The sequence below is a fragment of the Neolamprologus multifasciatus genome, chromosome 8 (genome assembly GCF_963576455.1).
Source record: "Neolamprologus multifasciatus chromosome 8, fNeoMul1.2, whole genome shotgun sequence".
NCBI lineage: Eukaryota > Metazoa > Chordata > Actinopteri > Cichliformes > Cichlidae > Neolamprologus > Neolamprologus multifasciatus.
In genome coordinates, this window is record NC_140446.1 from 25,395,513 (window position 1) to 25,415,016 (window position 19,504).

The 19,504-nt window shown below is 40.9% G+C and overlaps 2 protein-coding genes and 1 long non-coding RNA gene across 3 annotated transcripts in view; 1 reads left to right on the plus strand and 2 right to left on the minus strand.

Moving 5' to 3' along the window:
• Positions 1-2,455, minus strand: part of LOC146513199 (uncharacterized) — a 115,098-nt gene extending 112,643 nt beyond the window's left edge. The window contains exon 1 of the long non-coding RNA XR_014875549.1: positions 1,606-2,455. This is a non-coding gene — a long non-coding RNA (uncharacterized LOC146513199). The remainder of the gene's footprint in view (positions 1-1,605) is intronic.
• Positions 194-15,971, plus strand: hs3st3l (heparan sulfate (glucosamine) 3-O-sulfotransferase 3-like). Its single transcript, XM_085169334.1, has 3 exons — positions 194-1,021; positions 13,740-13,969; positions 14,419-15,971. The coding sequence occupies exons 1-3, from the start codon at positions 525-527 to the stop codon at positions 14,805-14,807; spliced, it is 1,116 nt and encodes a 371-aa protein (XP_085025460.1). The 5' UTR covers positions 194-524; the 3' UTR covers positions 14,808-15,971.
• Positions 14,006-19,504, minus strand: part of gsg1l2b (gsg1-like 2b) — a 31,058-nt gene continuing 25,559 nt past the window's right edge. The window contains exon 5 of the mRNA XM_085169336.1: positions 14,006-18,971. Coding sequence (XP_085025462.1) covers positions 18,671-18,971 — 301 coding nt within the window. The 3' untranslated portion in view covers positions 14,006-18,670. The remainder of the gene's footprint in view (positions 18,972-19,504) is intronic.

Sequence of the window (19,504 nt, forward strand, 5' to 3'; positions counted from 1 at the left end):
CATGTGAGGTGATCTTTTTCTTTAATAACTTCTGTAAGTCTTCCCCAAATAAATAATACTGTAATTAAAAGAGCCCCAAGCCATAACCCCGCAATCAAAGGTATCTGAGGGAAAAGAGAGAGAGAAAACTGTGGACGCGAATCCCCTTAGGATAAGCCGTGGTAGAGAGACGCAGAGTAATCCAGTGAAGTGGGGGGTGAGAGAGAGAGAGAGAGAGAGAGAGACCCGCTGCAGCGCTCGGATATCAGAGCGTTATTAGTTCCCCTAGGTTGCCAGGGTGGGTGAGCAAGTGGGCGCATATTCTGGATGTCACGTAAACACTAGTTCCAGTGATTTACTGAGTTTGAGCGGCTTTGTGTTTCGAAGAGTTCTCAATATGCTCCAAACACGCGACGTGAACGAGCAGGAGAGCAGCGGAGCGGACTGACAGAGACTCTCCAAGAGTTCACGGGATGTTCATGGCGTTAGGATGTGAGCTGAACTTGTGGTAGAATGGCCCATTATCACACATGGGCCTGTGAGGAATGGCAACTTTTTACCACCACCACTACAACCATCATCATCACCACCACCCTCCGAACACGGACCTGCGGCGGCTTTTCCACCGGCTCACCATCGCGTCCTCGCTGAGCATCCTCTGCTTTTCATTGGTCTACTTTCTCACTGGATGCTGCGAGTCGGAACTGACAGAAAACTCTGAAATAAAGTCGCCCACGAGCGAATTCCTCGTGTCGGGGTCAGGATGGCCGTACGAGAGAAACGGAACCAGTTTTGCCAAAGAGAGTGTCACCGCAGCTGGAGAAGGCGCATTCGGCAGCGAGCATCCCGAGCTGGAGGCGAACAGCTCCGGGAAAGAGTGGACAGCCACTCGGAGGTTACCCCAGGCGCTGATTATAGGGGTTAAAAAAGGAGGCACCCGAGCACTGCTGGAGTTTCTGCGGCTCCATCCAGACATCCGCGCCCTGGGGTCTGAGCCGCACTTCTTCGACCGGCATTACGCACGGGGATTGGACTGGTACAGGTACGTGCACTTTACGCACAGAATCCAGCTCACCAGAAGTGCTGAACGTACTTTAGTTTTTGCATGAGTTGCTCTTTGTTTAATTTTCCTTTACAAAGTTTATCCTAAGAAGATGTGTCTTACAGAAATCTGTATTTTTTTAAAAGAGAAAACCAAAATGCTACAGTGCCCTAATGATTCTTGTCATTTAAATGACACAAATGATTCCAGTATTAGTTTCTGTATTACATTCGAGAGCCAATTAGTAACCGCCAGCTTCATCTCGCGTACCCAAACACATCTACTGCTATTCCGAAGAGGTTTAGGTGACAGTCAAAGAGAATTTGCCATCTGGCTATGCCAATCTGTGCATGCGTACACGTGTGTACTTGCCATACTTGCTGTGTGCGTGCATACGTGCCTGCTTGTTTGTAAGGCTGCAGAGAAAGAGAGCAGAGGCCTCCCAGACTGACTTCTCACAGAGCAGCAAAGTAATCATCTCTGGAGCCAGAGCCAGATGTTACTGTTGTCATGTGGCTCAGTTCTTGGGCTGTTTCATGACAACTTGGAAACACACACACACACACACACACACACACACACACACACACACACACACACACACTCTCTCTCTCTCTCTCTCTCTCTCTCTCTCTCTCTCTCTCTCTCTCTCTTCTAGGTCCAATTCAAGTTACTTAGACCTGGTAGAGGGGACTTTGAGGGAAAAAAGTTCCCAACAGATGCTGGATTACACATTTTTGATTTCCATTCTGCTTTTCTAACTGTGCCTACTATAAGCCTGTGCACCCACAGACCCGCAAACTGCTCCAAATATGACAGATTAAAACTGTATCCAAATCTGGATACAGTGTTGCATGCTGTTAACCAGCTTACAGTATATTACAGGGGCTCAATAATGGCTCTCATTGGCCTGGATCTGGGAGCCTGTTTGATACGTCAGCAGCAATTTAACCTATGACTCAGAGAGATAAAGTGAGAGAAGTAATATCTGCTTCCTGGGGAGTGTTTTTACATTGATGTGATCACATGCAAAGACAGGAAAACACACTACAGCCACCATCATGTCAAAAACTGTGGGATGTAAACATAATGAGAAAATTCCACAAATCTGGAAGTACTGAGAAAGCCACAGAGGCCTCATCTGTCTGCCTACATGTCTGCTCTGTGTGAGAGTGTGTGTGTGTCTGTGTGTGCCACAAGATTATGTGTATGTGACACCAGATTGTCACATCTTACCCTCAGACCAGATGGGCCTCGCTGCATGTTGGGCCACTTGACATCACTGTCAGCTCTGTCAATTGACCTCTGACTCTAGGTCACTTTACGCTGAGAGTTAATGATGTGTTCACACCACTTCATAACAAGCAGTTCACAAAGGACAAAGGACACGGACCCCTTTGTTTCTGGTTATTGAAAAAATTCTTAAATTATTGTTGTTTTTATTTGTATTTTCTAATGTTGATTTAAAACAATACTGCAGTTCAAGAAGTTATACTATATATATATAATAATCATGTGAACAAAAGCCTTTCTAGTGAGAGTCTGGGACCTCCTATCACTGCAAAGAAAACAGTTTAATCACACTGCTGAGCTATTTCTCACAAAACGAAAGCCAATCTATCATGAAGGTCAAAGCTGAGCTGTAGAGGAAACTTTTCAGCATCATAAGAGAAACACAGCACTCAAAAAAATTACATTTATTTGATATCTGCTGTAACACCGGGCAGCATGGTAGTGTGGAAGTTAGACTCCACTGTTCTGTGTGGAGTTTGCATGTTCTCTGTGTTTTATGTGTGTTCTCTCCAAGTATTCCAGCTTCCTCCCACGGTACAAAGACATGCAATTAGTCGGGTTAGGTTAACTGGTCATTCTAAATGGCCCATAAGCAAATGGTTGTCTGTCTCAATGTGTTAGCCCTGGCTGGGAGCCTAACACATAGAGTGTACCCTACTTCTTGCCCTATGGTAGCTGGGATAGGCTCCAGCCCCCCACAACCACAAGGATGGATGAATTCTGACAAAGTAAATATTGCCAAAAGCTTTAAAAACTTTATTTTGGGGCAAAGTGACCAAAGTTTTTTTTTTCAGATTTGACTGGTCTTTCATACATTTTTATGTGTCAGTGAACTTAAAGCTATTATAGACAATGCTCAAAAACAAACTGAGTAAATGGGTGCATAGAAGTATTAAAGATGGCTGCCAAGTTATGAGACTTACTTCTGGAGTGACCACAAATTGCTTCCTTAGCTACTGGTCACACAATCGTTATTATTATTATGTATTTCTTGACAATTGAAAGTAAAGTTATTCTTGTTTCTGTGCAAGTTTGAAGGAACGTAATACATAAATTACAAAATATCTTTAAAAAGGCATCCTAATTTTTTTTAAAACAAAATGTAGTTGATTTTGTTTTGCTTCTCTTCTATAATTTATGTGTGAGATGTAAATGCCAGAAGATGACATGCAAAAACGAATTAGCATATTTTTGAGGGGGGTTAGCTTACAAGTAGTCTTATTATTGTTATTATTTTCGATTAAATACTTGAACCGAAGATGGAGTTTGTATAATGCAAACATACAAGCTATAAACAGAAATAGTCTACTCAAAAATGCAGATTTTCAAGACAAAGCTTAGTTGTGATAACATTAAGGCTGAATAATAATGTTACAGTTTACTTTCCCTTTAAAAAAGTCTGGCTAACCTGTAGCTAGACACAGCTCTCTGTGAATAGTATTCACTGCCATTGATCAATGGTCTTTGATCAGTAGTTGTTGATCAATGGTCATAGTAAAGATCAAGAAACTGACCTCACAGCCTATTGTTCCTTTAGTTGTACCAGCTTCAGTCATTATGCAAATATGCTGTTTTATAATGTTGGGGAAACCTGCAGTCAGCTGCAGACCTGCAGCAATGTTTTGCAGATGAACTATAGCTTAGAGAATACAAATAAGACTCAGCATGAACTTTTGGAAATAAGACTCATGTTGTAATAAATGAGAATGAGGCACAAGGCAGAAATGCACTTTTTCTAACAGATGGTTAATGGAGGGTCAGCTTCAGTGCTTACTTTGTCAACATGACATTTTTGTGTAGATACTTTTTGTTTTGTTTTTTTCAGTTTAAATTAAAGAGGATGAGATATAGTGTATCTTCTTTAGAATCAGCCCCTCTTCCATTTGGGAGTAAAATAACATTTAGCTTCCCCGGGACTATTGAGATCAGAGTCCTTGACAAAGATCCACTAATGGCGTTGAAGCAGAGATTGGATCTGGAAGAGCGCTGCGATGGGCCCTGAGATGGACTGGAAGTTTCCTCCTTACTGTGCTGCCTGGGATCGATAGCGCTATCTCCTCGCTCTGACCTTGGGTTGACTCCAGCGTTAGAGCAGTTAGCTTTGGTCAGCTCGGCTTCTGTTACAATTAGCAGGAAGCTTTCTCCTACATTGGCATAACCACCCCCCTCCCTCCCTCTCTCGCATAGGCACACAGGGGTCATGTTACTCATAGCTTTTTTCTCTCCAAGCAACTCCGGACGAATCCATTAAAATTGCTCAGCTAGCAATTCACATTCTCCCTCATGATGCTTTCTTATTGAAAGATGGCATGACTGGCGGATGGAGAGCAAAAAAAGGAGGGGTGGGGGGTAAAGTGGATGAGGAAGAGATAAGGCTTGGGTGAGCTGGAGGTTAAAGGGTGAAGCCAGTGTTACCGCAGCCTCACACATCTCTGCTGACCTTTGCTTCAACCCAGGGGACTGTTATCAGAGCTGGGCTCATGTGTGTCTGTGTGTGTGTGTGTATCTTTGGGTTTGGCTATAGACGTTCTGTCCTCCAGACAGCTGAGCTGGTTGTATTTCGTTCCTGAGGTACAGTGAGATTTATCAATATTATTGATTCTGATTTACTGGCAGTAAAAAATGTGACTCTTTTAATAAAAAGCAGCTTTATGCTTTGTGGTTGGAGGCCCATGGATAGCCATAGATAGTATAGACGATGAATGTAGCTTCCCTATTTGTAAAGTAAAGCCAACATATATGCGTGAAAAAACTGCACCTGTGACACTTTTTGATTGCTAAAAAAACTCCAGTTTTGCTGCAACAGGCTGTTGTAAAACGGTCCTCAGATATCAGCTCTGTGAGCTTACTAAACACATTTCTGACCATATCCAGTTTCACAACACTACGATGGTGAGAAGCGTGCAGCTCAGGGCTTTACAACAACCAGTGGCAGGTGTCAATGAGGCTACTACCTGTTTAGCTAGCTAGCCTACTAGCTAGCCAGCTAACTGTATATAAAAGATGGATCATTAGTGTTTTGACTGCAGAAATGGTCGATTTCTGGAGTAAAAACTGGCTGTATTTGGCTGAGAGAGTGTTATCTGTTAAGCATTCACAAGCAGTCAGGTGCAGTGCAAATAGACACGAAGGTCAAAGTCAATAATTCAAATTAGCAGAGCTGAGGCAGACAGCTGCAGTTTAAAAGTGTAAAGGAGAGATCACCCAGACTACAGCTATTATAACGTGGAGAGCTGTTTAATTATTTATTTATTTATTTATTGGTACCATGGTTGAAAAAAGTTTTTTAATACTGTAAAGTTGGGCATTTTAACATGTGACTTTATGGGAGGGGTTTATCTAACTGCTATCTGAGACAGCCTCATGTGACCACTAGAGGAGCTGCAGACAGTGTTGCCAAGTCCTCAGTAAGGAAAATCGCTATTGGTTGTCCTAAAAGTTGCAATTAGTCGCTAAATGACGTCATCACCTAATTTGTATAATTGGTCATGCTAATGTAATTGTAACCTGTGTTGTTGGAGAGAGAAATAACATCGTGGAAGAGACATAAAGTGAGTAAAAAACGTCCTAAACGCATTTAGAATTTATTTAGAACTACAAATTAAATTTCTTTTAGCAATTATTGTTTTTTTTTTAATGTCACAATTCCAACCCTGCTCCTTTACCCGGGCTTGGACCGGCAAAAGTGACCCGAAATAGGCACTCTGGTGGAGTTACTTTGTGTGTGTGTTTATAAGTAGTTTTAAACCTTGTGATCCACAAAACAGCATAACAGTAAAAAAACCAGAACTGACTGCGTTACAGTCAGTGCGGGAGCAGCGGCTTCGCTCACGCGCGATTCATTCTAGTGATGGGATTTCCGGCTCTTTTTAGAGATCCGGCTCTTTCGGCTCGACTCACTAAAAAGACCCGGCTCTTTCGGCTCCGAACCGGCTCTTCAGGTTGTTTGTTGCTTTAATTATTTAATCATTAACAATAATATAAAATTATGCATTAAAGGAATTACTAATGTAAAAAAAGTGGTTTTATTTATATGTGTTTATATATGGCCCCTAGAGACAAAGCACGTACAAACTCTAAAGCATATAAAAACTCCAAAAAGCACGTACAAACTCCAAAACACATTTCTAGCGTTTACTGAACTTCCAAAACAGAGCTACCCAGATCACTTAAATTACACAATTGAAAGCATGTGTGTATTGTTTGTGTATTTATAGACAAGCACTCATATTTATTCAAATAATTTTAAAAAAAAGTTCATTTACCTGTTACTACCACACACCAAATCCGGTTGTTGATACTTCCTGGCTTGTGTAGCCACTAGGTAAGGTAACACTGCGCCCTAGAAACCTGGAGCACTTCTGATGTCTTTTGTACGTGTTTTGGAGTTTGTACGTGCTTCTGAGTTTGTACGTGCTTCTGAGTTTTTACGTGTTTTGGAGTTTTTACGCGTTTTGGAGTTTGTACGTGCTTTATCTCTAAGGTCCACCATAAATATACTTTATTTATTCACTCCACATAAAATGTAATAAATAAATCATATAATACAAAAAACAACAATTTACATTTTAAACTTTTAACTATTTAAATTTTCAGCTTTTTCCTTTTAAACAAATTTAACGTGAAACAACACAAAACACTGCAAACCACAACACAATTAAATATAAATTAAAATATTAAAACAAAAAGAAGATGCACATTCTCTGTCATATGGGCCTGCATGATTTCTGAATCCTTTATCATCTGCAACTGAAAATAGTGGATGGTTACTATACCTTTCTAATGTGACATTGTTGTCCCTCGCTCTCTTTCTCTCTGGCTCTGTTCCTGTGCTACTGCCAGTGTAACTAACGCCCCTCCCCCCTCTGCCCAGCGCAAAGTACAGGCCGCGCATGCGGAGTTTAGCGGAAAAAAGGGCGAGAGAGAGGGAGAGAGAGAGAAAAAAAAACCAAAAAAAAAAAAAACCTCACGGCTCCCAATAAGGAGCCGGCTCGCATCGTTCACTTCAAAGACCCGGCTCTAAGAGCCATGTCGTTCGCGAACGACCCATCACTAATTCATTCGCAGTTTGGACGCACAGGTGTGAACATCTTCTGCCCTGATAGCAGCGGGGGGAGGACTATCCTCTGCCCGTGAGCACTTTGGCACGGGTGAGGTGCCCACGCCAGTACCCGCTGCTTGTTGCGCTTTCACGTCAAAAAGTCGTCATAAATAAGTCTCCAATAACACCAGAAAAAGTCGCCAGATTTGTCGCTAGTTGCTTTTTAGAAAAAAAAAAAAGTCGCTAAGGGGGTCTGAAAACTCGCTAAATATAGCGACAAAGTCGCTAAGTTGGCAACACTGGCTGCAGAATCTGGCACGTCAGTGTTAGCATCTTTTTCCAGGTGTGGGGGCAGTTTCTTGTTCAGTACACACCAACTTACCTTGGCATAAATCTACAAGTTCCTGAAAATTGATTAAAAAAAAAAACACCCAAAAAACTTTATTAAGTTCTTGGAGCAGTGTGAAATCCTAAAGTTCTGCTTTATTTGTAGTTACTTTAAGTTTAGTCTTCAGAGGTAAATGTTAGATTCTACGGAGCCCCGCAGGGGACATGGGAGAAAAAAAAAAATTAAGACGGACTTTTGCGAGATCTTAATTTTTTTTCTTCTGCCATGTCCCCTGCGGGGCTCCGTAAGATTCTTCCTGAGCCTCACAGATAATTTATTTTTCACTACCTCGACCTGAAATTTATGCTTAGCATCAAATAAGCCAATAACATTTTAAGATATTTAAAGGCTAAATCTTTATGTATTTTTATGTATTTAAACAAGACCAATTTCACTGAAACTTTTTTAAAACATAAAACTATTCGTTGAAATTCATTCCATAAATAAATAAATAAAAATTAATGTTTTAATGCTCCATTATTTTACTTTTTTCCCCCAAACTGGTATTTTTTTTCACCAGCACTGATATCAGGGGTTTGATTTCATAGTAAGCTGTTTAAACTACACTGACTGAGAGGTTTTCTAATGCTGTGGGAGACCTACTGGGACTTTTAATTGCAATCCAGGATCAGCTGCTCTGATGGCACCGGTGCATTTGCTATTAATCCTGAACTCGTTAAGGGATGCTTTTAAATTCATACCAATACACTGCTGAGTTTGTCTGCAATGACACAACACATGGTGTTACTTTTGTTTTTTGTGTATGTGTAATAGAAAATAATTATCATGTAAGTAACACAAGAACAGCTGCCTAAACATTTGATGTCCAGCAGGAGTTAGAGGGAAACATGAAACCCAAATTTTTAGATGAATCTGATCTGATTTATTGATATTTTTTGGTGATATTTCACACACACACACACACACACACACACACACACACACACACACACACACACACACACACACACACATTTGTGCACACATATGTGTGTATAATTTTGATAAATTGTTATGAAACAACACACTAAAGTATGAAGTAATTAAAGCTATACTTGATTTTGGTGGCTTTGTGTAACTGGGGTTCAGGTGTGATCTCTCTGTTCCTCGTACTGTACAGGAGGTAATCACCATAAGGCCTAGACGGGTGGGGTGATCTGGCTCTCATTAGGGCACTCCCCCGGGGTTTGGAAAGCAAAGGCTGGGGGTGGTCTGGGGCCCCTCTATGATGGATGTCTCCTGGAAGTGGACAGGGCACATCCACAATAGACCGACCACTTAATGGTCCCCCATACAGAGGAAATGGATGAATGGTCCCTCAAAACACAGTCATGCATATGTACAAACACAAAAATACACACCCAAATCTCATATTTGACTCATAAGCAGGCAGCCAGGTGTGTATAATGAATTCCGCCAATATGTTGCTGCTCTTTAAATGGCTATTGTTTCCTCCTTGGATCAAACATCAAAGATTAACAGACCACTTTGATCCAGCACACCCTCAAATCCTCAGATTCTTTGCTGCATATTTCCTGCTACACATGATGAAGAATGCAATTGCTTCACATTTATTAACACACACACACATCACATGACACAGTATGCTACTGATGAGCCTCTAGAGGGTCCTGGCTCCTTTAGTCTCCACCTGCTTCTCTTGGTCCCAGCTGAGGCCCAACGCTGCATTACCAGTTGTACTCCATCCCTTTACATTCACACCAGCACCCTCTCACTTCCCACCCCATCATAACATTCATCCCAGGTCATGTCATCCCTACTGTCACTGGCTAAGCACCATTCGCACCCACCTACACGTAGTAACCCCGAAGCCCCTACAGGATCAGCAGCCATTGGCCTTGGCTGGCCTACAGTAATTCACCAGGGAGGTGTGCAGACATATTGGAAATCAGGAGACAAAAGAGTGATTCCTCAAAGGAAAAGGGGCTCATTGTAAGCGGCTGGATAATCCACGTGTTCATCTTCCTGGATGTTTGATCTCGCGCTCAGGAGTAAATGAGCAATGAGCGGTAAAAGGATGCAGCTAAAACAGGAGCTTCAAAACTGCCAATTTATTAAGCTTTGTTGGGGGGCATTTTCTCTGTAACACATGGTGTCTCCAGGCAGTTCTATTCACCTGCCTGTGAACACAAGAGGTTAATTCTACTAATGTGGGGACAGACCATAAAAAGATACCACGTTGTCTCACTGTACAAAAGTAATGCCATCATAACATATTAATGTTGGCATCACTTTGGGAACGTTTGTGATAATAATAATGGATTGGATTTATATAGCGCTTTTCAAGGCACCCAAAGCGCTTTACAATACCACTATTCATTCACACACTGGTGGAGGCAGCTACAGTTGTAGCCACAGCTGGCCTGGGGCAGACTGACAGAAGCGAGGCTGCCATATCGCGCCATTGGCCCCTCTGGCCAACACCAGTAGGCGGTAGGGTAAAGTGTCTTGCCCAAGGACACAATGACCAGGACAGAGAGCCCGGGGATTGAACCGGCGACCTTCCGGTTGCAGATACGCTTCCCAACCCCCTGAGCCACGGTCGTGATGCAGTATTCCTATTTATTCACCAGTTGGTGACCCGCTGAGGCTGTTTATTTGGTCTACTTTGGGTTTTGGTCACGCACTTTAGTGAAGTTCAGGGTACTTAAGTTATACTTAATTGGGAATAATATTTCTTCACATAATGTTCTTCACGAGCAGTCATGCAGAACTACATGTAAAAAGCGGACCTTTTAAAAATACACTTGTAATATTTAATTTAGTTTGTTACTGTCTTGGAGTAACTGTGATCACATCATTTCCTATTACACTATAGTTTTTTCCTAGCAAAATTACTCTTTTTTGATCCTGCCCAGTCAGCACCACTTCAACATTGTTTCTGATTTGGACGAAATGTTGCATACCTTTATTCTTATATCTCCAAGAGCACAAAGTTCCCTATGCCAAAAGTACGATGAAGCCATATTTAGTTATCAGAAAAAACTAATGGCTATTTTGTCAATCAATTAGTGTGTCTGTGCTAACCTCATAGCAGAAGCATATTTGGAATACATCTTATCTTTTGATGGTGCTCTTAGGAGCAGTAATTAGCTCTTTGTGCTTAGGTAATGGTTTGGGGGCTCTTGGCTCTCAGGCTATTCACAGACAGATTGCTAATGGAGGTGCGTTTGTATCCACTCCCATCATTCCTTCATCAGTCACCCACCCCTTTCATTTAAAACACTCTAGCAAATGCTCTGGCGCGCACACACACACACACACACACACACACACACACACACACACACACACACACACACACACACACACACACACGATCTTTTAAAGGGTCTGGTAAAAATCCACTACAGCCACCATTTATGTCTTCAGAGCATTTGTGTGTGTGTGTGTGTGTGTGTGTAGGATGTTTGTTTTTTTTTAAAAAATGTGTCTTTTTCTGTGTGTGTGTGTTAGACTGTGAGAAATTGGTCCACAGGGAGACCAGAAGCATGACAGCAAATGCTTGACTAATGAGTGAATAATGAGTGTATGTTTGTGTTTTGCAGAATGTGTGTGTGTGTGTGTGTGTGTGTTTGTGGGGCCATGTAACAGACTGTCCGGCTCCTCCTGTCTAGGGTATTGGAGTTAAAAGGGAAGTCTTCAGGCTAAGTGGTGGTGAGCACTGCCTCACACTGATCAGATCAAATGAAATCGCTCTGAGTGTGTTTGTGAAACTCCTAGAAGTCAGGCCGTGTGGTGGGTAGTAGGTGGATGTATTGACAGGTTGCAGGTGTGACTGAAGCCTGACTGAGCTGACAGGTAGAACATCAATCGATCAGCAGTGTTTCTCTTTCTCTTCATCCTCTTTTTGTAAAAAAAGTATCTTCTTATTATTATTAAGGTATTATTTAGGAGAACATTTTTATTGATTCTGTTTTCTGATACAGCCTTTAAATAGGAGGCTGCATCTCTCTCTCTCTCACACACACACACACACACACACACACACACACACAGTGAAGATACCTTATTACTTATGATTTGTTTCCATTTTGACAGAGAGGGATGAACCAGTGATAAACCAAAGACCTTGTATTTAGCAAAGGTGAACAACTTAAGGCTTTACAACTTTACAATTGTCATCTTGAGGTGCTTTATATGGTAAAACAAAAACAATAATATATTAGAGAGAAACACATCAATTAGAACATTACTTAAGGATTTGGCAACAGTGGGAACAAAGAACTCCTTTTTAATAGGTACAAACGTCAGAAGCAGAAAATTACGACCAGTTTCCAAAAGTTCTGTGGAGCATTTTAGTTTTTCTGAATACCATCACTAAACAGGTTTATAGTGTTAGTGACATTTATGACATGACATGAATCTGGTGTGTGTAGCAAAGCATTTAAAAGCAGCCAGTGATCTTATATGCCTAAATTATATAGCACATAATAGCATTGTGGATATTAGTAGCAGTCAAATTATGAACATAATTCTTCATTCTGAATCTCAACTAAAGCTACAAGAAAAGTTTTGTTAAGAGAATACAGAATCCTAGTTTAAGGTGATATACAGTAGGATTAGCCATAACAACTTCCCATCTTTATTTATTATTTATTTCTATTTATTTATTATTATTTATCTATTTTTTAAATTATTATTTCTAATAAATCTGTTTCTATTATTTACATTTTTATTCTCGGATTCTTCTTGAGTAGCTTTGCATCATCATTTCAAAATAATCCTAATTTATTGAATACTGGCCCTTTGTGCGCCTTTATGAAGCGCCTTGAGGCGACTTTTGTTGTGATTTGGCGCTATATAAATAAAATTGAATTGAATTGAATTGAATTGTGCAGTCTCTTAGTTCATCCATTATCTGAAACAAGCCTTTTTAGCTTTAAAACAGCTTTTGTCTGATTGGCTGTTCTATTTCTCAAAGATGCCCAAAATAACTAACTGAATAATTGATAATGGAAATAAAAACACATAAAAAGGTTAAATCATTTTTATCTTTGCCAAATTTGTTGTGATGTTTTTATCATGGCAACTGACTGTCAGTCATCTTACTGCTAAATGAGACCATTTAAGGTCTACTAATATTCACTATCAACAAATATAGAGAGGCTGTCTTTACATTTCATGCAAAGATTCAATTATAACAGGACACCTTGTCCATTGGGGTCTTTTTGGAAACAAATGAGATTTTCCTAAATATGCTGAAACCCTGTGTTTGCCTTAACTACCTATTTAGAATCAGCTCTTTCAGCACCAGCTGAAATGCTGATTCAGAGCTGGTTATGATCGTTCCGCTGTGGCTGCTTGTGTTTGGTCAGCCAGTCAGGTGTGTGGCAGGTGTGTTAGCAGATGTCCCTGAATCCCCAGACAGTCCTTTGGGGCCTCTGGAGTCTTTTATCTCTAAATGAGTCCCATCTGCTGGGCTTCTGCTGCGGAGGTGGAGGTGAACAGAGTGAGATGCATTCAAGGAAATCTGTTTTACGTACCTGCCTCTTTGTCTGGTTCACAGAAGAAATCTTGCTCGGATACTCTGATGCGATGTGTGTCAAAATGATTAATAGGGTCATATGAGGGAATGTGTGGAGACCTTTGTGATTACTGTACCGATTTTCAAGAAAATACCTATATGTATCCATATGTGCAGATACATGTTTTAACCCCATGTTTCCAGCCTTAATGCTAAAGCCTAAGCAATTATAATTAGATTAAAGACATTAAAAAGGCACAAGGATATCATTTCAAATGCTGAACTAGTCATTTAAAACCTTTATTTTTACTCTTTAAATAGTCAAAGATTAGACAAAATCTCACATGGTGGATAATGAAGAAAATGTACTAACATTAAAAAACATCGATCCATCATTTTTCCAGTGGAGTAATTCCTCCATATACACGCATTTCATACCAGCCTCAATCTTTTGCAAGGATTTATGTTTCTGACTTGTGTAAATTCATCTGCTTACTTCCATGTGCAGAAGTATAATGCCCAAAGCCCTGGATGGCCAGATTGTTATGGAGAAGACGCCTCGTTACTTTGTTACCGTGGAAACACCAGCGCGAGTCCATGCCATGTCTAAAGATGTGAAGCTGATCGTAGTCGTCCGTGACCCTGTGACCCGAGCCATATCCGACTACACGCAGATCATCTCCAAGACCCCAAACATCCCCGCCTTTGAGAGTCTAGCCTTCAAGAACCAAACCACAGGTGCAGATACAAGTAAATGCAAGGATTTGATTGTACTTCTATTATGTTTCTTTTTCAGTTTGCCCAGCATTAAGTCAGCTATGCATAGCATCTCTAACTTTATGAGTCAGAGATTAGTTAAATTCCCAGACAGCTCCACTATCTGTAGGCATTAATGCTGCCACAAGCTGCACCAATTTAATTAGCATTTATTTACACCCGCCAAGTGTTTTACATCCAACATTTTGACAATGAGAAGTTTCCTGTTTCCTTACTAGGAGCTTGGCATGCTTGGTGTTTACAAGATATCAGCATTCATCTTGGTTCTAGTGATATAGATGATTGGTGTGGGGTCAAAAAGTGAACACAGTGGGCGAAATCCTCATCATCTGACCATCCTTGTCTAGGAGTAAAGATGACATAAATCACATGCATTGCTCTCTCTCTGCCTCCCGTGCCTTTGTCTCTAGGTCAGATCGACTCTCTGTGGAGCCCGCTGTGGATCGGTCTGTATGCCCAACACATGGAGCGTTGGCTGGCCTGGTTCCCCAGAAATCAGATCCATCTGGTCAGCGGGGAAAGGCTCATCTCAGACCCAGCCGGGGAACTGGGCAAAGTCCAGGACTTTCTGGGCCTCCAGAGGATTGTCACAGACAAGCACTTCTACTTCAACAAAACTAAAGGCTTCCCCTGCCTCAAGAAGCCGGAGGGAAGTAGTAAACCGCACTGCCTGGGCAAGACGAAAGGGAGGACGCACGCCTCCATCAACCCAGAGGTGATTCAGAGACTGAGGGATTTCTACAAGCCGCACAACCAGCGCTTCTATCAGATGGCAGGACAGGACTTTGGATGGCAGTGACCCTTTGACGGGGTGGAATTTGAGGCTTTTTGTTGGCACTGTTTTGAATAGACGCCTGTGCTAACATGCCATCTGATTGAGACAAATGCAGCGACTCAGAGTGCAGAAGAGAGAGCCAGTTATCTGCTTATGACCAGCCAAGCAGCATCGCAGAGACTTTGTTAATAAAAACCTTGTGTCGATCCATTCAACTGTACCAATCAATCACCTTATGTTTGAAAGACAGCCGTGTCTTTTTCTATACGACAGATTGCTCGAAGTGGTTAACATTTATGTGTAAAGGTGGTCATGAGAATGTGGTTGCTGTAAGTTGTGGCTGTATAATTGTAGAACAGTGAAAACACTGTAGCTTTTAGTGTCTTTGCAGTTTAATCCCGGTGCTCAGTGGACTGTACAAGGAACGCAAGATCTGATGCATTTTCACCCCTCCTCAATTTCCATAACTTTCTCTTTCGACCTGTTTGTTTTCTAATCTTGCTGGTTAAGAATTTAAGAGCAATCAGTGCCTACATGTTGAGCACCATCCTCCCAGCATTGTTTCTGAAATAAAGCGGGATGAATCTTTTATGCGGCGAGCAGCAGAAGGGTGAGCGAGAGAATCTTTGTATGAGCTCAGATTTGACTGAGTGGTTTTGTATTCTTGAATAATGAATGCGGATAAATGGATGTAGGGGAAGCGGTGTGGATCGCTTGCCGCTTGGCACATTTATGAGAAGGATTTAAGTTCGTATCCCGCTGCAAAACCAGCATCCTGTGCTGCACCTTGAACAAGGTAAAGGGAACCGCTGGAGGACAACAGAAACAAGAAGTTAAATGAATGCACAGAGGTTCGACCCGCCGATGAGCCGTTTCAGTGGACTTTTATGTACGAAGCTTTTCCGCTTCTGCTTACAGGGTTGTCAGTTTTCAGTTTGCATGTATTTGCACTAGTATGAAAGCATAAAAAAGACACCTATTTTTCAGCAAAGATTTCTTTCCCACAGCTCTTCTTGCTCATTGTTTTCTGTTGCTTTAAGCTCTTACTGAGCTCGAATGACAAATGATTGAATTTCTATTGAATGGCATTAGTGCAATTGCTTTGCAAATGTAAGGGCTGCAGATTGCCTCAGTGGTAAGATTCAAAAAGTCTGGTGGTGTCTGTAATAAAGTGAAACAATACTTTAATGTCTGAACACTCACGAGTGTGGTTACTGAGTTGGACTACAAGGGTGACTGAGTTCAATCTTTTCATTAAAAAACATCTTTATGTGTGCGCGTGTATGGGGCCAGTGTTGGCTCGCCAATTTCTGCTAATTTCAAAGTTAGGCAACACCGCCATCTTGTGGTGAAAGCAAGGAACTGCGGTTGTTAAAGCCCAGCAGAAAATATGATAAAAACAACTTCTTTATTATAACATATGCTCGTTGATTGCCTCAAATTAAATCTTTTCATAAAAACGTATTATTCATATTAACATATTAAGCTTAAAACAATTATCCACAAAAAAGCAACGAATGAACACTACACAAAAAAATGCCACTGTAAATTAGTCATGACATACTCGTAAAAACACAACAATCCATGCTTCAGCGTATACTGCAACCCAGGAGAGTCAGAGATAATTTAAACTCAAGAAGAATAAGCTGTCAGGTCGTCTACGTTTACATTTCACTTTAAACTGAACAAATAAATAAGGTACACAAAGATATACTTTGAAATGCACTTAAATGACTGTAAGTAGCAACAATCCCAGTGTGTCAATACAAGAAAAACACCCCCATCATCAAGTGAATATTAACACAGAGAGCTTCAAAAGACGCGCGGTTCTCTCGCTGATGGGTTTTGGCAGTTTGCACAGACAGCTACATGTTTCCTCTAAAGCAGTCACTTTTTCAGAGAAACAGCACTGCCCTTATTCATATGTTGTGAGCACAGAGCATGCTGCGTGAGCGGAGGCATGCTGCTGGAAGTAAAGGCACTCAGCGTGGCCTGCAGGCATCCTCCACCCCCAGAACCTTCTTGCTATACACCTTAAAATCATCTTTTGTTTCCATGTGTTAGACAGAGCAATGCTGCTACAGTTCCTCGATCGTGGTCGTACTTCTCGGTTCTAAAGACCTAATGCAGTGTGTTTGATGCCACTAAATCCCATTTGGTTTACGTGTTTGGTTAGGTGTGAGGCAGTGTATCAATATATGGATACTGTCGGTCCAGCAATGTCTATTTACAGCTGAGTGAGTCATGGACACACGCAGCTTTAGCAACTTTGTACACCTTCATCAATAGTTAAACTTTAAAATTCAGCAACCCAGGACTCTTTACGCCTCACTGAACTAATTGTAGATGTTGGAGAAGCGATCAGATCTCTGTCCTTTCTATGGAGCTTTTCTCTTGGCTTTTGTTAGGTTCCTCAGCTTCACCTGTTCTCATTTATACTAACGGCCACCATGGGGTGACTCCTACATGGAAAATAAGAACGACTGAAGAGAATGTTGAAATAGGATACATTGAAAAATGTATCCTATTTCTCAGATGATTTACAACTAGAGTAAACATTTCTGTAATGTTGCTAGTTTCAATAGATGATGAGATTTATATGCTTTGGTGCACAGCTAACCTTCATCCAGTGTCTTCAGGTTCTCATCAGATCTGAACCATGCTTGTTACGCCCCCTGATGGAGACGGCCAAAACACTTAGGATTTCAAAACATTATGATGTCTATCTTTTATGAACGGAGAAGAACGACTGTGGTGGGATCAGCGACTAGAAGTACCAGACATGCAAGGAGCTACATGTACCACTTGAGCATCGGTGCATGCAGAAGTATCCTAGTTATGTTTTGTATATGTTTTGGTTTCAGAAATCTGGATAAGGCTATAACCCAGTTTTAACGGGACAGCTATGTAGGTTATAGGGGGCTTGATTAGCTTTAAACAGTTGGCCTGAACCAACTGGATCCCTGTAGAGTCTTTTATGTATCATGTTCTGAATTTTATCAGAACCAGGATAAGACTCCAAATCAAATCTCCATGTACATTTGATGAGTTCTGAGGTAATAAACAATCACTGTGATCACTGAGATCATTGCTGAGGAGACGGCAAACCTTCATTTTGAATTTTACAGGAGTGTAATTAGCTTCAATGGTACATTTACTGTATATTGACAGTATATTTGTTGGTATGCTGTGCCACAGCCGATCAGGTTTGACCATAATTTAAATGGTGAAAAGCTTATTTATCTTTTGTTTTATCACTACACAAATATACAGAATAAGTTCCTAGTAAATAGCTTCCCTGCTTTTTGTGAAGCGCTAAATTATTTTCTAACAAAAGATGATATGATGATCTGAAAATGCAAGTTAGTTTTTTTTAATCGACTTTTTATTCAAAGTAAGGTAAATAGTCTTCCTGCTAATAACAATAATTGTCGTTGTAACCTTGCTAATGACGCATGAATATAAAAGTAAAACTGGATTTTTTAAGGATGTGTAAAAACCCCCAAACCTTTAAATCTTCTGCCTTAAATATGAAGTTATTATGCTGAAAATATGTAACATCCTGCTGTGCTTTTATGGTTTCGGGTTCATGGCTGTCGTCACCCGTCAGCAAGTATCTGTTGAACACAGTTCTCAGGAATGGTGAAGACCAAACAAGAGCTAAAATTAAAGCAAATGCAAGAGTTATGTTTATCAAGTGAGCAGAAATATGCTTCCAAATTAGTGCTCTGATTCACGAATGCTAAATGTTGAACATTTTGGCTAATCACTTAAAATCCCCAGAGGTCTCAATCATGATCTCATTATCCTTAAAGTATTTACATCCTTGTAAGACACTGGACATGACAGTGACAGAATCATGTTTCAAAATGCTACACGCTGCTTGTCTAGCAGTATTCCTCTCCCTGTGGATCTGGCAGGTCATTGAGGTCTAAGAAGATGGAGGTGTTGGACAGCTTGCGTCCATCTGACGACAGGTCGAGCAGTTCCTCGGCAGTGCTCGGCACAGAGCTGATGTACATGTCCCACACCTGCTCCGGAGAGTCCAGCTCCAACAGCTTCTGCTTGATCTTCAGGTTCTTCTCAATGTTCCTGCGCTTGTGCTTGAACTCCAGGATGGTTTTGGTGTAGCGGTTGATGGTGGTGACTGAGGATGCCATGCAGGCCGTGAAGGAGCTCCATGCCAAACTAAGGAAAGAAACGAAAACACTTCATTTGCTCCATATTCAACAGCCTTTGTTCAGTTTTCTATCCTTTACACAACCTGAGCTAATCCTCTGATATACTAACATTTAAATCGTGGCCACTCCCAATAAAAATGTCACATTCTTCAACTCTGGCACCTCCACGTCCTTACTTTAAATACTGATAGCAGACTAGATATGACAAATGCATCCTCAAGTGAAAACATGCATAGAAACATGAAAAAATGATTTTGAAAACTTTATCTTGATAGAAAGTCTCTTTTATATAATGATCAAAACACAAAAATTCAGACTACTGAAAACAGGTTGTCATATTATTTTGATATCTTGGGAAAACAGTTACTTTGTGACAACATAAAATGCTGTCAAGCTAATTTTTTTGTCACGATTAAGTAATAATAATTATTTGACAAGTAAACAAAGGGGTGGCTTTGATTAGGGATCAGAAGACAAACAATAGCTAAAAAAAATATACACGCCTGTTTAGATAAGTTATGAATTTTACAGCAGCATATT

Excerpts from the sequence above, each read along its gene's own strand:
- hs3st3l (XM_085169334.1), top strand. The coding sequence starts at position 525 with ATGGCAACTTTTTACCACCACCACTACAACCATCATCATCACCACCAC. Across the intron at positions 1,022-13,739 it reads CGGGGATTGGACTGGTACAG|AAGTATAATGCCCAAAGCCC; the intron begins GTACGTGCACTT and ends TTCCATGTGCAG. Across the intron at positions 13,970-14,418 it reads CTTCAAGAACCAAACCACAG|GTCAGATCGACTCTCTGTGG; the intron begins GTGCAGATACAA and ends CTTTGTCTCTAG.